This window comes from Bos indicus, chromosome 8, assembly GCF_029378745.1.
Source record: "Bos indicus isolate NIAB-ARS_2022 breed Sahiwal x Tharparkar chromosome 8, NIAB-ARS_B.indTharparkar_mat_pri_1.0, whole genome shotgun sequence".
Lineage (NCBI taxonomy): Eukaryota > Metazoa > Chordata > Mammalia > Artiodactyla > Bovidae > Bos > Bos indicus.
This window is the reverse complement of record NC_091767.1, coordinates 63159302-63181165: the sequence shown is the minus strand read 5'-3', so window position 1 is coordinate 63181165 and position 21864 is coordinate 63159302. Positions and strand designations below refer to the sequence as shown.

Below are 21864 nucleotides of genomic sequence, written 5' to 3'. Positions count from 1 at the left end.
CTTCCTGATTTCTTCAGTCTGGAGATAACATGTTCCTTATTGGGCCCTCCTGTTGTGAGATAACTATTGCAAGCGGTCAATATTGTGCCTGGCCAGGGAGAGCAGCTTCAGTCAATAGTTCCCTAATAGCTATACTTACCTGGTGAGGATCAAGTTAGTACCTGGAACATACTTCACATACAGTAAGCAATGTGTTAGCTGTTATTTGTTATCATGCTTGATTTTACTGGTGAGAAATAGACATGTTAAGTAACTGGTCCCAGGTCACAAAGGCACAGTGGGCGTGTTCTGTAGTTATATTGTTCAGTTGGGTACCTGGTAGCCATGTGTGACTGCTGAGCAATTGAAATGTTGCTGGTGCAACTGAGGAGCCAATTTTATATTTTATTTCATTTTAATTGATTTTAACTTTAATTTAGAAGCCATGTGTGATTAGAGACTCCCATGTTGGACAGAGCTGGTGCCTGGGTCCCCTAATGGATGATCTAAGTGAGTCTGATGTGCATTCAAAATTGCAAACCACTGCTCTGTGCTTTAGCATCCTGTTAAGATCGTGGCATCTCATCCTTTCCTGCTCTCAGCCACATCCCTGAGAAGTACACATAGGTGGAGAACAGTGACTGAACTGCCCCATTACCCCAGCACTCAGCCCTTGGATTGGCACAGAATAAGCACTAAGTCAGTAGTGGATAAACCTGCTGATTGAATTAAATTATTCCCTGATGCTCAGTGGTAAAGAACCTGTCTGCCGATGTAGGCGACTCAGGTTCCATCCCTGAGTCAGAAAGATCCCCTGGAGAAGAAAATGGCAACCCATTCCAGTATTCTTGCCTGGGAAATCCCATGGACAGAGGAGCTACAGTCCATGGGGTGGCAAAGAGTGGGAACACAACTGAGTATACAGCATGTACCCATATTCACCTCTCTTTACAGACCTTGGGACTTCCCTGGTGGCTCAGATGGTAAAGCATCTGCCTATAATGTGGGAGACCAGGGTTCGGTCCCTGGGTTGAAAAGATTTCCTGGAGAAGGTAATGGCAACCCACTCCAGTATTCTTGCCTGGAAAATCCCATGGATGGAGGAGCCTGGTGGACTGCATACAGTCCATGGGATTGCAAAGAGTCGGACACGACTGAGCAACTTCACTTTCACTTTACAGACCTTGGCTTTTTCTGCTTAGAGATGTTGTGTTCTTTGATTCAGTATGATGGGCTCTCTAAGAAGTCATTCTGGAGCCTTCCATCTCATAGGCAAGTTGTCAGAGTCAAGGCTACTCATGATTTATGGTAGAATTTTTGCATGTGAATAGGATAAAAGTTTTCTGGAGGCCTCTACAGTAGGTGGCAAGGTGACCAACTTTTCCCTGTTTGTCCAAAAGTTTCCTGATGTTAGCACTGAGAGTCCTGCATCCCAGGAATACCGACCCCACACCCCAACCTGGACAAACCGGAACAATTGGTGTTGCTGCTTCTGTGGGGGGCAACAAGGACTCTCCTTGCTTCGAAAGAGGGAAGAAAACTAAGCCTGTGGGGTGAGACCCTGAGGTCCCAGTTCCCTGGATTCTGCCCCATCCCCACCCCCCTCCCCCATCACTTCAGACCCTGTCACTGGCCTGTTGGAGGCAAAAATAAAGACACCTAGTGCCAAGAAGTGACAGCTAAGCCAGGGCCTGACTTCAGAAGTAGCTGAGACCTGTAGTTTCTTCTTTCTGCCTGGTAATAAAGGAGGGCTCCATGGTTAGGCAGAGATCTGTCTTGACAGCAAGCGGGGGGCCTCGACCTCAACTGGGCCTTGGCTTCCTGAACCAGATATCTCACCGGGTCCTGGGGGTGAGGGTGGGGGATCTGAGAGGGTGAATTAGAAAGGAATTAGAGAGTGAATTAGAAACTTCCTGTCAAGTTTAGGGTCAAAGCCAGGATCAAAATAAACTCTGTGATGGAAAGCTGAAACCATTTACCTCAGACTAGGACTTGAACACATGTGCTGGGATTCCAACCCAGCCAAAACTCAATATATGGGACTTGAACCCAGTCAAAACCCATGGTCTTCCAACTGCGATCACAGGCCTGGTTTCAGAGCCAAATGAAGCTCAGGTTCTTGATGTCTCATCTCAGAAAGAATTCAGTGAGAGACAAACTGGTAGGTGAGAAGTGGCTTTTATTCAGAGAGAAACACGCTCCACAGAGTGTGGGCCGTTGCAGAGGGTGAGTGCAGCCTCGAGATATGGTGTGGTTAGCTTTTATGGGCTGAGTAATTTCATAGGTTGATGAGTGGGAGGATTATTCCAACTATTTTGGGGAAAGGGTGTGGATTTCCGGGGTTGGGCCACTGCCCACTTTTTGGTCTTTGACGATTGACCTTGGAACTGTCATGGCACCTCTGGGTGTGTCAGCTAGCTCTGATGTGTTAGTGAGAGTATCCTGAGGATCAAGGTCTAGTCAGGTTTACTTGTCTTGGACAAGTTTGGTTCTATCTAATCAGTTTATGTTGTGCCCTTGGGCTGTGACATAATTTCAAAGGTTGTGCCCTGCCCTCTTCCTTCCTGTTCCATAACTGTCAACCCAGGATTCGAGTCAAGATCTGGGACCTATCCATAATTAGTGTTAATTCTTGGTATTGTGTTAATTCTTGGTCTTTGTAGGTCACCTTCAAATACAGTTATGATCATCTTTTTTCACTTTGTGAAGCTAAGAAACTTTTGATTCTAATCTTCTATTAACTGTGGCTGAAGTTAAGTGCGGTGATTCATACCCTCCCAGGAGGTGTGTCTGGAGGCAGCTTGATGACAAGGTTGGGTTTTAAGGGAAAGAATAAAATGTAATTCCAAATATTAGATGTGGAACACAAGCTTACTAAGGGGACAATAGTAGCCTGGAACTGGTGGATAACCCTCCCCACCCCTGACATTCAAAGACCAAATCAGGTAATTTCATTCTCTCCCTGAAGCCAGGATCAGCACCATTAATGAATAATCTGTTATGCTGCTTTGTACCACACCCAGTTTGGATTCAGTTTCAGCCACCCTGCAGCTAACCCTTGTCCCTGCAATGATGCAGGGCTGGGCTGGGAGGACAGGCCCTTGGGGCCAGGCAGGACAATCTCTGGGTCTCTGTGCCCTATCTATGTCTCCATCTCTCTCAAAAGTCCCAGGGGGGCAGGAGTTGGGAAGAGGGGCGTCTAGACCAGGTAGTGGCTTCTGCTTACCCGCTCCGCTGCTCCTACTCCTGTGATCTTGCTCAAGTCGGTCCCTCGGCACCGAATGAGGACAACAGGCCTCAGGAGGGTTGTAGGGGCATCGAGCTAGTCCACTGTCAGGCAGTAGGAAAGAAACCCAATGGAGACTCCCGGGTGGTCCAATGGTTAGGACTCCATGCTCCCAATACAGGGGAGGGTGTGGGTTCAATCCCTGGCCAGGGAACTAAGATCCTGCATGCTGCGTGGCCAGCCAAAAAATAAAAAGTTTGTTTTTTTAAAAAAAAAAAAAAACCCTCAATAGGATGTTAGGTGATGACTAATCTTTTTGCAGGGCAGGGAATTCTCAGCCCAAAGAGCCTAATCCTGTGGCATCTGGCCCGCTAAGCACCTTTGGGATAGCAGCAGCAGAAGGAGCCACCCTCTGCTTTGTGCCCCAGGGAGCTGGCCTGCTCCACCTGAGAAGGCCTGCCATGGCTTTGATGTGGACCCAGCTGGATGGGACCAGGCAGGACGGGACAAGTGACATGGGGTAGACCTGGCCCAGATCTGTGCTCTGGCCCAGCCTGTGGGCAAGGCCTCACAGTGCTAAGGGCCCACTATAGTACTCATTTCCAGGCAAGTACCTGCTTGTGGGGAACGTAAAACTCCTGCTTTCTGAGTTGCTGAGTCCTGAAACTCACTCGTGAACTGATAAATACATGCACACAGGAGCAGTGCATGTTGTTCGGTCCTAAGGCATATCCAACTCTTTGTGTTAGTCAGGAGTGGTAAGCGATAGTGAAAGTGAAAGTCGCTCAGTCGTGTCCAACTCTTTTCGGCCCCATGGACTATACATCGTGGAATTCTCCAGGCCAGAATACTGGAGTGGGTAGCTTTTCCCTTCTCCAGAGGATCTTCCCAACCCAGGGATCAAACCCAGGTCTCCTGCATTGCAGGTGGATTCTTTCCCAGCTGAGACACCAGGGAAGCCCAAGAGCCACCAGGGGTAGGGTCTGCTGGGTGACAAATACCTCTGCTGTTTCTCAGTGGTTCACTACACAAATTTAATTCTCTGTCACGCTGTGTGTCCAACATGAGTCAGTTGGCAAGAGGTACTGTGTTCACAGAGTGCCTGGGGGACTCAGGATGAGGGAATCTGCACCATCTGGAACCTGTGGGCTGCTCATCCCTCCAGTCGAGGACAAGAGTTCTGGAGGGTCACAGGCAGGTGACACATCACGTCTGCCCACGATGCACTGGCTAGGACTAACGTGTTCAGTCGCGTCCGACTCTTTGCCGCCCCAAGGACTATAGCCCACCAGGCTCCTCTGGCCATGGAATTTCCCAGGCAAGAATACTGTAGTGGGTTGCCATTCCCTTCTCCAGGAGATCTTCCTGATCCAAGGATCGAACCGGAGTTTCTTGCCTCTCCTGCGCTGGCAGATGGATTCTTTACCACTGAGCCACCTGGGAAGCCCAGGCTAGGACTAACTGTAGGGCGGCTGGGATGTAAGGGGAGTGATGGAGTGTCTGGAGCATCAAGGCCACAAACAGATGCCCCTCCCTCCCCTGATGCTGCTATTGCTGCTAAGTCACTTCAGTCGTGTCCAACTCTGTGCGACCTCATAGACGGCAGCCCACCAGGCTCCGCCGTCCCTGGGATTCTCCAGGCAAGAATGCTGGAGTGGGTACTGCTGCTCAAGACAAGGGTGTGGGCCAGGAGCTGAGCCTGCTGACTTGCTAACCCCAGCCCAGGCCCCAGGCAACTCCTCAGTTGCCACTAATTACCTGCAGGTTGCCAAAGTGGTGGCTTCAGGGCACTGGAGCAGTGGTTGCGTGGTGCTAGAGCAACTTTAAGGTGATACCGCAGGTTCCAGGGCAAAAGAGAAACCCCAGCAAGAAGGTAGGAGGGGCAAAATAGCGTTTAGAATCAAACCCCATACCCGCCAGAGACGCTAAGAGGGCTCAAACAAACCTTGTGTGCACCAGGACCCAGAGACCCCACAGAGACTGAGACACAGCTGTGTTTTAGTGTCTCCTACAGAGGTACGGGTCAGCAGTGGACTGCTGCAGAGGCAGGGGCTCTGGGTGCAATAGACCTGCGTATGGTGTAAGCCCTCTAGGAGGAGGTCACAATTAACCCCACCAAAGAGCCCCCAGAACTTACACAGGACTGGGAAAAAAGACTCTTGGAGGACACAAACAAACCTTGTACGCACCTGGACCCAGGAGAAAAGAGCAGTGACCCCAAAAGAGACTGACCCAGACTTCCCATGAGTGTCCAGGAGTCCCTGGTGGAGGTGTGGCCTGCTGCAGGGTTGGGGGCACTTTGAGCAGCAGTGCCTGCATGGGACCTTTTGAAGGAGGTCACCGTTATCTTCATTCAGTTCAGTTCAGTTCAGTCGCTCAGTCGTGTCTGACTCTTTGCAACCCCATAAATCCCAGCACACCAGGCCTCCCTGTCCATCACCAACTCCAGGAGTTCATTCAGACTCACGTCCATCGAGTCAGTGATGCCATCCAGCCATCTCATCCTCTGTCGTCCCCTTCTCCTCCTGCCCACAATCCCTCCCAGCCTCAGAGTCTTTTCCAATGAGTCAACTCTTCACATGAGGTGGCCAAAGTACTGGAGTTTCAGCTTTAGCGTCATTCCTTCCAAAGAAATCCCAGGGCTGATCTCCTTCAGAATGGACTGGTTGGATCTCCTTGCAGTCCAAGGGACTCTCAAGAGTCTTCTCCAACACCACAGTTCAAAAGCATCAATTCTTCGTGCTCAGCCTTCTTCACAGTCCAAATCTCACATCCACACATGACCACAGGAAAAACCATAGCCTTGACTAAATGGACCTTTGTTGACAAAGTAATATCTCTGCTTTTGAATATGCTATCTAGGTTGGTCATAACTTTCCTTCCAAGGAGTAAGCGTCTTTTAATTTCATGGCTACAGTCACCATCTGCAGTGATTTTGGAGCCCAAAAAAATAAAGTCTGACACTGTTTCCACTGTTTCCCCATCTATTTCCCATGAATTCATGGGACAGGATGCCATGATCTTCGTTTTCTGAATGTTGAGCTTTAAGCCAACTTTTTCACTCTCCACTTTCACTTTCATCAAGAGGCGTTTTAGTTCCTCTTCACTTTCTGCCATAAGGGTGGTGTCATCTGCATATCTGAGGTTATTGATATTTCTCCCAGCAATCTTGATTCCAGCTTGTGCTTCTTCCAGTCCAGCGTTTCTCATGATGTACTCTGCACATAAGTTAAATAAGCAGTGTGACAACATACAGCCTTGACGTACTCCTTTTCCTATTTGGAACCAGTCTGTTGTTCCATGTCCAGTTCTAACTGTTGCTTCCTAACCCGCATACAGATTTCTCAAGAGGCAGGTGAGGTGGTCTGGTATTCCCATCTCTTTCAGAATTTTCCACAGTTTATTGTGATCCACACAGTCAAAGGCATTGGCATAGTCAAGAAAGCAGAAATAGATGTTTTTCTAGAACTCTCTTGCTTTTTCCATGATCCAGCGGATGTTGGCAATTTGATCTCTGGTTCCTCTGCCTTTTCTAAAACCAGCTTGAACATCAGGAAGTTCACGGTTCACATATTGCTGAAGCCTGGCTTGGAGAATTTTTAGCATTACTCTCCTAGCATGTGATATGAGTGCAATTGTGTGGTAGTTTGAGCATTCTTTGGCATTGCCTTTCTTTGGGATTGGAATGAACACTGACCTTTTCCAGTCCTGTGGCCACTGCTGAGTTTTCCAAATTTGCTGGCATATTGAGTGCAGCACTTTCACAGCATCATCTTTCAGGATTTGAAATAGCTCAACTGGAGTTCCGTCACCTCCACTAGCTTTGTTCATAGTGATGCTTTCTAAGGCCCACTTGACTTCACATTCCAGGATATCTGGCTCTAGTCAGTGATCACACCATCGTGATTATCTGGGCCATGAAGATCTTTTTTGGGTAGTTCTTCTGTGTATTCTTGCCACCTCTTCTTAATATCTTCTGCTTCTGTTAGGTCCCTACCATTTCTGTCCTTTATCGAGCCCATCTTTGCATGAAATGTTCCCTTGGTATCTCTAATTTTCTTGAAGAGATCTCTAATCTTTCCCATTCTGTTGTTTTCCTCTATTTCTTTGCATTGATCGCTGAAGAAGGCTTTCTTATCTCTTCTTGCTATTCTTTGGAACTCTGCATTCAGATGCTTATATCTTTCCTTTTCTCCTTTGCTTTTTGCTTCTCTTCTTTTCACAGCTATTTGTAAGGCCTCCCCAGACAGCCATTTTGCTTTTTTGCATTTCTTTTCCATGGGGATGGCCTTGATCCCTGTCTCCTGTACAATGTCACGAACCTCATTCCATAGTTCATCAGGCACTCTGTCTATCAGATCTAGGCCCTTAAATCTATTTTTCATTTCCACTGTATAATCATAAGGGATTTGATTTAGGTCATACCTGAATGGTCTAGTGGTTTTCCCTCCTTTCTTCAATTTAAGTCTGAATTTGGCAATAAGGAGTTCATGATCTGAGCCACAGTCAGCTCCTGGTCTTGTTTTTGCTGACTGTATAGAGCTTCTCCATCTTTGGCTGCAAAGAATATAATCAGTCTGATTTCGGTGTTGACCATCTGGTGATGTCCATGTGTAGAGTCTTCTCTTGTGTTGTTGGAAGAGGGTGTTGTTATGACCAGTGCATTTTCTTGGCAAAACTCTATTAGCCTTTGCCCTGCTTCATTCCGTATTCCAAGGCCAAATTTGCCTGTTACTCCAGGTGTTTCTTGACTTCCTACTTTTGCATTCCAGTCCCCTATAATGAAAAGGACATCTTTTTTGGGTGTTAGTTCTAAAAGGTCTTGTAGGTCTTCATAGAACCGTTCAACATCAGCTTCTTCAACGTTACTGGTTGGGGCATAGACTTGGATTACTCTGATATTGAATGGTTTGCCCTGGAAACGAACAGAGATCATTCTGTCGTTTTTGAGATTGCATCCAAGTACTGCATTTTGGACTCTCTTGTTCACCATGATGGCTACTCCATTTCTTCTGAGGGATTCCTGCCCGCGGTAGTAGGTATAACGGTCATCTGAGTTAAATTCACCCATTCCAGTCCATTTTAGTTCGCTGATTCCTAGAATGTCAACGTTCACTCTTGCCATCTCTTGTTTGACCACTCCCAATTTGCCTTGATTCATGGACCTGACATTCCAGGTTCCTATGCAATATTTCTCTTTACAGCATCGGACCTTGCTTCTATCACCAGTCACATCCACAGCTGGGTATTCTTTTTGCTTTGGTTCTATCCCTTCATTCTTTCTGGAGGTATTTCTCCACTGATCTCCAGTAGCATATTGGGCACCTACTGACCTGGGGAATTTCTCTTTCAATATCCTATCATTTTGCCTTTTCATACTGTTCATGGGGTTCTCAAGGCAAGAATACTGAAGTGGTTTGCCATTCCCTTCTCCGGTGGACCACATTCTGTCAGATGAAATATTGACCTGAGGCCAGACTATGGTGGAGGTAATGAAGATAATCATTACCTCCACCATAGTCTGGCCTCAGGTCAAATAACAGGGAGGGAGCACAGCCCCGCCCATCAACAGAAAATTGGATTAAAGATTTACTGAGCATGGCCCCACCCATCAGAACAAGACCCAGTTTCCCCCTCAGTCAGTCTCTCCCATCAGGAAGCTTCCATAAGCCTCTTATCCTCCTCCATCAAAGGGTACACAGAATGAAAACCACAATCACAGAAAACCAACCAAGTGTTTGTGTTTGATCACAACAACCATGTGATCAAGGCTGATCACATGAACCACAGCCTTGTCTAACTCAATGAAACTATGAGCCATGCCATGTAGGGCCGCCCAAGACAGCTGGTCATGGTGAAGAGTTCTGACAAAACGTGGTCCACTAGAGAAGGGAACAGCAAACCACTTCAGTACTCTTGGCTTGAGAACTCTATGAACGGTATGAAAGGGCAAAAAGATAGGACACTGAAAGATCAACTCCCCAGATCGGTAGGTGCCCAATATGCTACTGGAGATCAGTGGAGAAATAACTCCAGAAAGAATGAAGAGACAGAGCCAAAACAAAAACAACACCAGTCATAGATGTGACTGGTGATGGAAGTAAAGTCCGATGCTGTGAAGAGCAATATTTCATCAGTTCAGTTCCGTTCAGTCTCTTAGTCGTGTCCGACTCTTTGTGACCCCACAGACTGCAGCACGCCGGGCTTCCCTGTCCATCACCAACTCCCGGAGCTTGCTCAAACTCATGTCCATCATGTTGGTGATGCCATCCAACCATTTAATCCTCTGTCATCCCCTTCTCCTCCCACCTTCAGTTTTTCCCAGCATCAGGGTCTCTTCCAATGAGTCCGTTCTTCGCATCAGGTGGCCAAAGTATTGGAGTTTCAGCTTCAGCATCAGTCCTTCCAATGAATATTCAGGACTGATCTCCTTTAGAATGGACTGGTTGGATCTCCTTGCAGTCCAAGGGACTCTCAAGAGTCTTCTCCAACACCACAGTTCAAAAGCATCAGTTCTTCAGCACTCAGCTTTCTTTATAGTCCAACTCTCACATCCATACATGACTACTGGAAAACCCATAGCTTTGACTAGACAGACCTTTGTTGGCAAAGTAATGACTCTGCTTTTTAATATGCTGTCTAGGTTGGTCATAACTTTTCTTCCAAGGAGCAAGCATCTTAATTTCATGGCTGCAATCACCATCTGCAGTGATTTTGGAGCCCCAAAAAATAAAGTCTGACACTGTTTCCACTGTTTCCCCATCTATTTCCCATGAAGTAATGGGACGGGATGCCATGATCTTCGTTTTCTGAATGTTGAGCTTTAAGCCAACTTTTTCACTCTCCACTTTCACTTTCATCAAGAGGCTTTTTAGTTCCTCTTCACTTTCTGCCATAAGGGTGGTATCATCTGCATATCTGAGGTTATTGATATTTCTCCCGCCAATCTTGATTCCAGCTTGTGCTTCTTCCAGTCCAGCGTTTCTCATGATGTACTCTGCACATAAGTTAAATAAGCAGGGTGACAATATACAGCCTTGACGTACTCCTTTTCCTATTTGGAACCAGTCTGTTGTTCCATGTCCAGTTCGAACTTTTGCTTCCTGACCTGCATACAGATTTCTCAAGAGGCAGGTGAGGTGGTCTGGTATTCCCATCTCTTTCAGAATTTTCCACAGTTTATTGTGATCCACACAGTCAAAGGCTTTGGCATAGTCAATAAAGCAGAAATAGATGTTTTTCTGGAACTCTCTTGCTTTTTCCATGATCCAGCGGATGTTAGCAATTTGATCTCTGGTTCCTCTGCCTTTTCTAAAACCAGCTTGAACATCAGGAAGTTCACGGTTCACGTATTGCTGAAGCCTGGCTTGGAGAATTTTGAGCATTACTTTACTAGCATGTGAGATGAGTGCAATTGTGCAGTAGTTTGAGCATTCTTTAGTATTGCCTTTCTTGGATTGGAATGAAAACTGACCTTTTCTAGGCCTGTGGCCATTGCTGAGTTTTCCAAATTTGCTGGCATATTGAGTGCAGCACTTTCACAGCATCATCTTTCAGGATTTGAAATAGCTCAACTGGAATTCCATCACCTCCACTAGCTTTGTTCGTAGTGATGCTTTCTAAGGCCCACTTGACTTCGCATTCCAGGATGTCTGGCTCTAGGTGAGCGATCACACCATCGTGATTATCTGGGTCATGAAGATCTTTTTTGCATAGTTCTTCTGTGTGTTCTTGCCACCTCTTCTTAATATCTTCTGCTTCTGTTAGGTCCATACCATTTCTGTCCTTTATTGAGCCCATTTTTGCATGAAATATCCCCTTGGTATCTTTGATTTTCTTGAAGAGATCTCTAGTCTTTCCCATTCTATTGTTTTCCTCTATCTTTGCACTGACCACTGAGGAAGGCTTTCTTATCTCTCCTTGCTATTCTTTGGAACTCTGCATTCAGATGGATATATCTTTCCTTTTCTCCTTTGGTTTTCGCTTCTCTTCTTTTCACAGCTATTAGTAAGGCCTCCTCAGACAACCATTTTGCTTTTTTGCATTTCTTTTTCTTGGAGATGGTCTTGATCCCTGCGTCCTGTACAATGTCACGAAACTCTGTCCATAGTTCTTCAGGCACTGTATCAAATCTAATCCCTTGAATCTATTGATGCTTTTGAACTGTGGTGTTGGAGAAGACTCTTGAGAGTCCCTTGGACTGCAAGGAGATCCAACCAGTCCATTCTAAAGGAGATCAGTCCTGAATATTCATTGGAAGGACTGATGCTGAAGCTGAAACTCCAATACTTTGGCCACCTGATGCGAAGAACGGACTCATTGGAAAAGACCCTGAAGCTGGGAAAAACTGAAGGTGGGAGGAGAAGGGGATGACAGAGGATTAAATGGTTGGATGGCATCACCAACTTGATGGACATGAGTTTGAGCAAGCTCCGGGAGTTGGTGATGGGCAGGGAAGCCTGGCGTGCTGCAGTCCGTGGGGTCGCAAAGAGTCGGACACAACTAAGGGACTGAACTGAACTGAAGGGAGACCATTATCTTTGCTCCTCTTTCCTAAGACAATCTATAGGACTTATTTCTCTCAGGACCTGGTGTAGAGAAGAGCCATGTGGCTCCTTAGCAAATGGTGGCATTTGTCTTACAGGCACTGAGTACATAAATCCCTTTTTGATTCTGTTGCCCGAGTCGAATTGACAGCTAGGAAGCTCAGACACAAATCCCCCAGGCCCACCTCCTCTGTGTACAGGATCGGGCAACCCACATTCATAGCTTTGCTCCCTCTACATTCCTAGTGATCTCTTTTTTCCTGCATTATCCCTCTGTCCCTATTTCCTCACCAAGGCTTTTTCTTTTTATTTCCTTCTATCTGTGTTCTCTCTATTTCTGTAAGGCTTCTCGCATCCTTTCTGGGATCAAATGGGCATTAATTAAGCAGCCCCTGCATTCTGTGCTGCTTCCCGTAGCTCTGGCAAATGCCACCAGGGTTTTGGGCAAAGCTCCCAAAAGGAGGGTTGAAATGTCTGAGCTTCACAGGACAGACCTGCTGCCATGAGGCTGATGGGCCACCTGGTGCTGTATAAGGGGCTTGGCTCATGTGGCAGGCCCCTGATCACTGTGACCTCCTGAGGTCAACTGCCTAATTTTGTGCCTTTGGACTGAGCACACAGAAGAGCCTCAGGGCAGACCACCCAGGCTGGGTCAGCACCAGCCCTGTCTTTACCTCTCAGTCAAACATGCCTTTTCCTGAGAAGTGCCTGGGAGCATGGGGTGGGCAAAGCACTGTGCCGGGCATTCTTGGGGCAGCCCCAGGCCTTCCGTTGAGGAACCTGCAAGCTGGTAGAGGAGCCCTGACACCACACTCCAATTCAGAGCAGGGAGGAGAGACAGAAGAATGAGATCTCTGCTACTCGGTTTGGCTTTGGTGGAGGCCACCTGGGAGCTGGGGTAGAGGAGAGACGAGTACAGACAAACAGGGCCTGGGAAGAGCAAGCCAAGCAGAGGGAAAGACAAGGGTGAAGGCCCAGAGGACTGAAAATGCAGTAGGTACCAGGGAGACTGGGTGGTGTTCTTTATCTGGAAGGTGCCGTTTAGAAGATGAGCAAGAAAAAGGGGATCTTGGAATATGAGGTGGGACCCAAGCTGAGTTTGGCCTTGATCCTATAAAGCAGCAGTGAATGAGGAGCATCAAAGGGAGCTCTGAGGTAGGGGCCTAGGTTGGAGGAATACAGCCAGGCTTGCTGTGCAGAACAGTCCTTCTGGCTGCGTGGGGAGAGAGGGTGGGAGGGCCCACTGGGTCAGCAAGACCGAGAGGAAGGGGTTTGAACTGAGCAGCAGCAGGGGCAAGAGGAGGCCACATGGCACCGTAGATTTGGCCACTAATGAGCCCTGGGTCCTCTTAAGGCCATTCATGATATAGCCCTGCTTACCCCTCCAGCTTCCATTCTCCTCATTCACGTCATCCAGTTTACATGGATACGTGTGTGTGTGTGTGTTTATTTTTCTTTTTAGCATCTTGCTAATCTTACGTATATAGCATATATAGTTCTCCAGACATTCCATTTTGGCCTGTGTTTCAGGGCCTTTGCCCAGGCTGTTCCATCTGCCTAGGACACCTTTTCCCCAGCTTACCCTGGTCTAGCTTACATGGCCAATTCCTACTCATCCTTCAAATCACAGCTCACGTGTCACTTCCTCTGAGGGCAGCAAGTCCTCCCTGACTGCCCTGTACAAACCTCCATTATTACCTATGATACACTGGGTCCCCGTGGCCAGCAAGTCCTCCCTGGCTGCCATGTACAAACCTCCATTATTACCTATGATACACTGGGTCCCCGTGGCCAGCAAGTCCTCCCTGGCTGCCATGTACAAACCTCCATTATTACCTATGATACACTGGGTCCCCGTGGCTCAGACTCCCCTAATGGCTCACTCATGGGACTCTTGTCTCCTGTAAGGCTGGGCTCAGGCTTGCTCTCTCCAAACCCCCAGTGTCTGGCACAGGGCCTAGTCGCACTGTGGTGCTCAGTCCATATTGAGTGAACAAATAGAAGACTGGATGAGGAGTGAGGGAAGGCCAAGATGCCTGGATGATAATAGTGCTAGTAATTATTACTATTGAGCAAGGGATCTTAGTGTATCATCTCACTTAATCTCATGATGCATCTGAGACAGATACTTTCTTTATCCCCATTTTATAAATAAGCAAACCAAGACTTCAGAAATTGTTATTTGCCCACCCAACTGGTAAGCGCAGAACTGGAATTGGAACCTCGGGCAGGCTGGCTCCAGAGGATGCAGTGTTAACGCACTTAGCTGGGCTGGGCTCAGTAGGGAGGCTGGGCTGTCTGGTAAGGTGTTGGATAAGGAAAGGAGTGGGGTGAGTTCTCTCCAGTTTTTCTGCTTTTTTGTGTTTGCACTCGAAGGAATGAAAAGCAAACAGGTCAGTAGTACTTGTACACCATCTCACCAGGCCCTTCCAAATAGCCACAATTCTAGCCTTTTCACCTGGGCACCTTTCCTAGCACGCCACTGTCCTCATAGAACTGACCACTGTTCTGCTCACACCCTCACCTTGAGAGGAGGTGAGACTCCGTATGTCCTATTCTCAGTTGGTGAACCTCATGTCTCTTCTGTCCCACTTGTCTCTCACAGATGTCATGGCACCCCCAGTACCGGAGCTCCAAGTTCCGCCACGTCTTTGGCAAACCAGCCAGCAAGGAGAACTGCTACGACTCTGTGCCCATCACCCACAGCGTCCAAGACAATCATTTCTGCGCTGTGAACCCCCATTTCATTGCAGTCGTGACTGAGTGTACTGGTGGGGGTGCCTTCCTCGTCATCCCCTTGCACCAGGTAAGGACGCCTGCTAGGCCCAGACCCAAACAGCTCTCTAGAGGCAGCACAGGACAGAGGGAAAGTAGAAAGAGCCTCAGTTTGGATTCCATACATGGGTTCAAGTCCTAGCCCTGCTGTGTGACCATGAATAAGTCATTTCACCCCTTTCAGTCTTGGTTTCTTCATTGTAAAAGTATTCCTCTCCTGGGATTTCAGCTTCTTGCAATTGTTTAGGACTCCTATGAGGAGTCTTACATTTAGGACTCCACTGCAAATTCATTCCTGAATAACATTAAATGCATTGCCGGGCTCACGAGACATTGGGGAAGTCTCCAAAGCCAGCTCCTCTCTCCAAGAGAGAACAGGACCTTGAGGCGGAATCTAAGTAGGAGAGCTAAGCAGCAAGTGAACAGGAAGAACAGGCTTGTCTTGTGGCAATCGTTGACAGCAAAAGTTGGGACATATGCAATTGCTGATATTTAACAGACTTTGATTCCCAAAATGGCAGTTTCATATAGATTAATTTTAACAGCAGATCTTTTCAGGATCCTGAGTCTCTGCCTTGAGGCAGCATCTCTGAAGGGACTTGGAGGGCTGGTTTTCGGCGGAAGCAGAAAGTTTCTCCAGAGAAAAGTATCTCAGTGTCAACAGGACTCCCACAGATTAAGATTAGGGAAGTTCATAAGCTGAGAGCTACCAAGCATGTAAGTAAGCATGAGTAAGCATCAGCTGAAAAAACAAACAACAGACTTAGAGCCCTAAAGGACTTTAGAAGTTAAAACCACACATAAAACGGATTCATAGATCACGTTTTCTGATCCCAATGCAGTTGAGTTAGAAATAAATAACAAAAGAGAAATTTTAAACTCTCATTCATTTAGAAGTTTAATAACACCTTTCTAGGGACTTCCCTGGTGGTCCATTGGTTAAGACTCCATGTTTCCACTTCAGGGGGCACAGGTTCAATCACTGGCCAGGGAACTAAGATTCCACAAGCCGATCAGCCTAGCCAAAAAAAAAAAATAATAATAAATAAAAACACCTTTCTAAACAACTTCTAGATCAAAGAAGAAATCAAAATGGAAATTTAAGAATACTTGGACATGAATGAACATGAAATATATCAGTAAAATTATGGGGATGCAGGGAAGTGGTGTTTCAAGGGAAATTTGCAGTACTAATGCTTATATTGGGCTTCCCAGGCAGTTCAGTGGTAAAGAATCTGCCTGCCAATGCAAGAGTCGCAGGAGACATGGGTTTGATCCCTGAGTTGGGAAGTTCCCCAGGAGGAGGAAATGGCAATCCACTCCAGTATTCTTGCCTGGAGAATCCCACGAACAGAGGAGCCTGGCGGGCTTCAGTCCTTGGGGTTGCAAAGAGTCAGACACGACTGAAGTAACTGAGCAAGCACACACACAGAATTCAGTACCCATTCATGATCAAAATAAAAATTCTTTGCAAACTAGGAAAAGGGATCTTCACTAACATAGGACACAGAATTTTTTTTTAATTTATGTATTTTCTGCTGTGCTCAGTTGCCGTGCATGGGCTTTTCTCTAGTCACAGTGCTCGGACTTCTCATTGCAGTGGCTTCTCTTGTTGCAGAGCACAGGCTCTAAGGCGCACAGGCTCAATGGTTGTGCTGCATTTGGCTTAGTTGCTCTGCAGCATGTGGGATCTTCCCAGATCAGGGATTGAACCCGTATCTCCTGCTCTGGCAGGTGGATTCTTTACCACTGAGCCACTAGGGAAGTAGCACCACAGCCTCTCCTGTCCCACCCCACCTGGCTCTTGTCTTCTAGGAAACAGAATTTTTTAAACTTTTTGTTTTGAAAGACTCTCAACCCTCAGAAAAGTTGCAAAAATAGTTGAATAAATGATTATCCTTCACCAAGATTCACTGGTTGTTAAGATTCTGCCAAATTTACTTTTTGTCTTTTTTTTAATATCGTTCTCTCTGTATGTGTGTATAAAAAAGTTTTATTTCTGGTCAAGTCTAACCCAGGATCATGCATTATATTTAGTTGTCAGTTTACTCATTAGACTAGTCTACTTCATTTCATAATATTGACATTTCAAAGCTGTAAAGCCCAGCTGTTTTGAAGGATGTTGCTAAAATTGAATTTGACCTATTGTTTTCTTGTGATTAGATTCATGTCATACATTTTTGGCAAGAATATTAAATAAGTGATGTTGTATCCTCAGTTCATTATGTCGTATGACCCATGGTCAGGGAACTAACACCCCCCCCAAAAAAAAGAATATAAAAGGTGCTGGCCTGCATAGTAAGACTAGAAAAATAAGTTAAAGGTATAAGGATTGAAAAGGAAGAGATAAAACCATATTGTTTACTGATGTGATTGTCTACATAGAAAACCAGAAGAACATAGAGTCAAATTACTAGGAAAAATAATCAGTGTTTGGAAGGTGTCTGGATGAAAAATCAGAATCCAAGTCAGAATTGCATTTTTACATAACAAGAGTGCTTAGAAAAATGTAAATATTTCCAGTAGAATGAGAAGAGTAAATACCCAGGAATTAATAAGCAACACTGAATAGGAGAAAATTACAGAGCATCATTGACAGGCTAATAATGATGACCTAAGTAAATGGAAATGTATGCCATGTTCATGAATAGTCACTTTTCCCCCCTCCTCCAAATGTCCAGAGCATTCTCCTTTTTATTATATGTTCCAATGCACATTGCTTTCTTAGGATACCATGCTCTGAGTACTTTGAATCAGAGTCACTTGTGTTCTTCTGGTAGTACTTCTTAATGTACTTGCAATGTGGGAGGAGCTGGGGAGAACCAGTACTTGGCTTACCCATATATCACCCGGTGGGCACACACAGTTGATACTTATAAACTTTCATTGATTGAACAGATCTGTTCTCTGTTTCTATACATTTGCTTTTTAAGAATATCATACAGACGGAACCATACACTATGTAGCCTTTCGGGCTTAACTTTTTTCATTCAGTGAATTCTCTGGAGATCCATCCAGGTTGTTGTATGTATCAATTGCTTATTCTTTTTTATTGCCAAGTAGTATTCTGTAGTCGCGAAGAGTTGGACATGACTGAGCGACTTCACTTTCACTTTTCACTTTCATGCATTGGAGAAGGAAATGGCAACCCACTCCAGTGTTCTTGCCTGGAGAATCCCAGGAACGGGGGAGCCTAGTGGGCTGCCGTCTATGGGGTTGCACAGAGTTGGACACGACTGAAGCGACTTAGCAGCAGCAGTATTCTGTGGTGTGGTTGCACAGTTTGTTGAACCCTTGGCTGTTGAAGGCCATCTGGACTGTTTCCAGTTTGGAGCTGTTAGGAATGAAACTGCTATAAACATTTGTGTACAGGTTTCTGTGTGCACATAAGTAAATTCCATTTTTCTGGGATAAATGCCTAGGAGTGCAATCTCTGGATCATAAAGTAGTTACATGTTCCATTTTATAGGAAACTGCCAAGCTATTTTCACAAATAGTTTTATAGCATAAGTAAAGTATTACATGGAACATAACTTCTAAAAAGTCCTTTGCTGTTTATCTGAAATTCAAATTTTACCAGGTATCCTCTTTTTATTTGTTAAGTCTGGCGTCTCTACTCCCAGGTGATGCCAATGCTGCTGTTTTTCAGCAGCTAGGCTCTATTCTAGTTCTTTATTTTTTTATCATTACAAAAAGAATTTTCAAACACAAAGGTAGGTAAAAACAATATCATAAACTCTTCACACCCAGATTCAAGAATTTTGAAGACTTTGTCATGCTTGCTTCATCCATCCCTTTTTTTTTCCTGAAATATTTTAAAGCAAAGCCCAGACTGTCATTTTACCCCCACAGAGTTCAGTTTGCAATTCTATAAAATAATAACATTTTCTGTTATTGACATAACAGGATGTGACATAACAAATGTGGTTTTTCTGGCATAACCACAATGCCAGGATCACAGCAATTTCCTATTATGTGAAAAAGCCCCTGATTGCCTCATAAATGCCTCTTTGCTCCTGGTTTGTTTGAATCAGCATCAAGAAGGTCCACACATTGCATCTGGTTGACATTTTCTTAAGTAACCACATCCAGTGTGACGGAGCAGGAGGGAGAGGCTGAGAGAGGAAAAGGACCCTTGCTGGTCCCATGGTGCCGTGCTTACCTGGGCAGACAGGCCTGCAGGCCCTTTTCCATGTGGTCAGCAGGACCAGAGCTTACACTGCACCTTTATTAGCCCGTTTTATGGGACGTATTGCCCCATTATATGGATAAGGATGCCGAGGCTCAGGGAGCTGACTGTCTGAAGGACCCTGAGCAGGAACGGTGTGGACCCAGACCTGGACATGGTCTTGGGGCCCCACTCTCATTCAGCCGACCTGCACGCCTGAGTTTTGGCTCTGGTTTACATCGGTTCCTTGTCAGTTACCAGGGTTTAAGTCCCATCCAGGCACAGAGAACGTCAGTAAAGGAAGAAAGGAAGGGACAAGCTAGCGAACTCCTTATTTTAGCACAGGATTGGAAGATTCCTGGCTTTACCACCATGTATGGGATTTATTCTCAGAAGGGCCAGGCTGCCCCATGTGGTGTCAGGTGTCCCGAAGGGAGTGACTCCACAGTCCCTTTCTTCCACCCTGTGACCCAGGGTGAACCCATTGCAGGGTGGCGCTGGCAGCCTAGGCAACCAAGGGCTGCGCTCAGGGAACAAAGGCTCAGTGGGGAGGTCTGGGGACATGCCCGCCCTGAGCCTGGGGGACATGCCAGGTTGGGCTTTGGACCCTGGCACCAGGCCTATGGCAGACCCACCTGATCAGATGGGAGGTGGACTTTGCTATGAGGTGTGGAGGTAGGGAAGAATGCCAGTAAGAACAGGCAGAGCTCTGGGGTCAAGCCCTGCAGCACCGCTGGGAGTAGACCAGGCCAGAGGAGGGCATGGGCTTGGGGGGCCAAAGGGACGCATGGTGAACAGGTGCCTGGGAGCAGGGGGAGGGGAGCACTTCACTGCTGTGCTCTTGAAGGCCAGCCAGACCCTGCTTAAGCCTGTGTCATGCCATGTCATTCCTAGGACCCACCCCCTCTCCCATTGCCTGCACACAAAGTCCTGCCTTTCTCACCAGAACTCTTGATCCACATCCCAGCTGACGCTGTAAGCCTCAGAGCCCTCCACAGCATACACCTGTTCCCTCCATACTCAGGTTCCCCTTCTAGAAATGTAGAGATGCAGGGTGTGTGCTAGACTGTTTTACTGTTTTTCTTTGGGGGAGAAAGTCTCTTCCAGTTCTAAGAGTCTCTTCAGCCTGGAACAGAGCTGGCCTGGGACCAGGGAGGTGGCGTGGGGTGGAGGTGTCCTTTGGGGTCCAAAGGACAGAGCTGGAACCAGAAGTGGAGAGTAAGGGGAGTAGGGAGGGCCACAGGGAGGCTATACTAAGTTCCGAGTAAGAAGTGTTTGCTCACAGTTTGTAACAAGGTCTGAAAGTGAAATAAGCCACCTAGCAGGGACATGGGCTCCCCACCTCTGGAGGTGACCAAGCTAGGTTACCAGATAGCCTCCACTGTTCACCACTTCCAGCCCTGGGTGTGGGCTTCTACAGTGGACCCTCCCCAGGCTCATCTGTGCATGTGAGAGGAGGACTGATGAATGATGCATTCCCTAAATCTTCCTGGGAACATGATTTGCATTTTAGCAGCACGTGTATTCGCAAGATTAGGGAACACTCCTGTCATCTTTTCCCTGCTCAGCTGTTTCCTCTGGGCAGCGCTCTAAGTCTCACCAACTCTAGTTAGGACACATCTCATCTGTCCACTTGTCCATCTCTCCATGTGCATCTCTTTCTATGCAAGGTGACCTGTCCCCTCTTGTCTGGACTTCTCTACCTTCCTACCCATTAGTCTACCTTTCCTCCTGTTTGCTTTACAATCTCTCTGCTTGAAACCTATCTGTGTATGGCCCAGCCTTTCTGACTTGCAGTGCTTCCCCTTCATCCTAGTTTGGTCAAAGCCTTTAAGCCCCAATTCAAAGGCATCCTCCTCCAAGAAGCCTTCTTTGATTGACCCCCCAGGGCATTTCTTCTGCCTATGAGCCCTGAGTACAACTATATCTTGCCTCCTCCACAAGTTGGTGGCTCCTGGAGGGCACAGATCATGAGTAATTCATTTTCTGCCGCCACTTGCATGGGACATAAGATCTGGCACATAGTAGGTCCTCACTGAAAGGCCTGCATGATGTGATGATAACTATGGTGTGAGGATAGCAAGAGACAGACCATGAGTGAGAGAAAGCATTCCCAGTTCTCACGGCTCTGCCGTGGTTGGAGTGGCTCTGATTATCAACCCTTGCTATCCCCAGCTTCTGCGTTCTCAATGGGGATTCTTGCACTGCTTCCTGGGGTGGCTGGAGGGAAATTAAATAATTGAGCAGAGCCCCTAGCACAGGGCCTCGCACATAAATGACTCCTGAAATTATAGTTCCTAAAGAAAAATACTTGCAAACATGTTCCTTATAGATGTAATAATGTACTTGAGTGCATTCACTGAGGACACCTTGGCCTCACTAAGTACATCCTGGCCCCTGCAAAGTACTGAGCAACAATAAAGCTGGGTAATTGTGATTAGTTCTGATGAACTTACATTAGTGAATTTCCTGAAAGCTCACCATGTACCAGGTAGAGTCTTTTTTTTTTTTTCATTTGGTCATGCCACACAGCTTGTGGGAACTTAGTTTCCCGACCAGGAAACGAACCCTGGCCTTGGCCGTGAAAGCTCTGAGTCCTAACCACTGGACCACCAGGGAATTCCCGAGACAGAGTCTTAAGCACTGTATGTGTATGAACTCATTTAATCCTCACATCCTCCCTGAGATTCTACTACTGTTGCCACTTTGTAGATGAGGAAACTGACCGAGAGGCAGGTTCCCTGTGAGCCCTAAGGTCACGATAGTAACCCCACAGCCTCTCCTGTCCCACCCCACCTGGCTCCTGCCTTCTGGGTCCTACCGTCCCGTCCACCCCATCTGCCCCGGGACAGCCCCTCAGAGACTCGGAGGTGCTGTCTCTCCAGGCTGAGCAGCTCCCTGGCGTCTAGGAGGAGGACAGGTGTGTCTCCTCTGATTTAGAGTCTGTGCTGTGTGCGCTAAGTCACTTCAGTCGTGTCCGACTCTCTGCAACCCTATGGACCATAGCCCTCCAGGGTCCTCTGTCCATGGGGATTCTCTAGGCAAGAATACTAGAGTGGGTTGCCATGCCCTCCTCCAGGGGATCTTCCTAAGGGATCGAACCCACATCTCTTACATCTGCATTAGCAGGCAGGTTCTTTACCCCTAGCACCACCTGAGAAGCCTCCATT

The 21864-nt window shown here is 46.8% G+C and overlaps 1 protein-coding gene across 4 annotated transcripts in view; it reads left to right on the top strand.

Annotated features, from left to right (window-relative positions):
* CORO2A (coronin 2A) overlaps positions 1-21864 on the top strand; it is a 68308-nt gene that overhangs the window by 28467 nt on the left and 17977 nt on the right. For 3 of the 4 annotated variants that reach the window (XM_070794814.1, XM_070794815.1, XM_019966263.2), the window contains one exon: positions 14357-14557. In XM_070794814.1, the coding sequence (XP_070650915.1) occupies positions 14357-14557 (201 nt within the window). Of the gene's footprint in view, positions 1-13646; positions 13949-14356; positions 14558-21864 lie in introns of those variants that run through there. The other variant, XM_070794816.1, reaches the window with a different exon arrangement.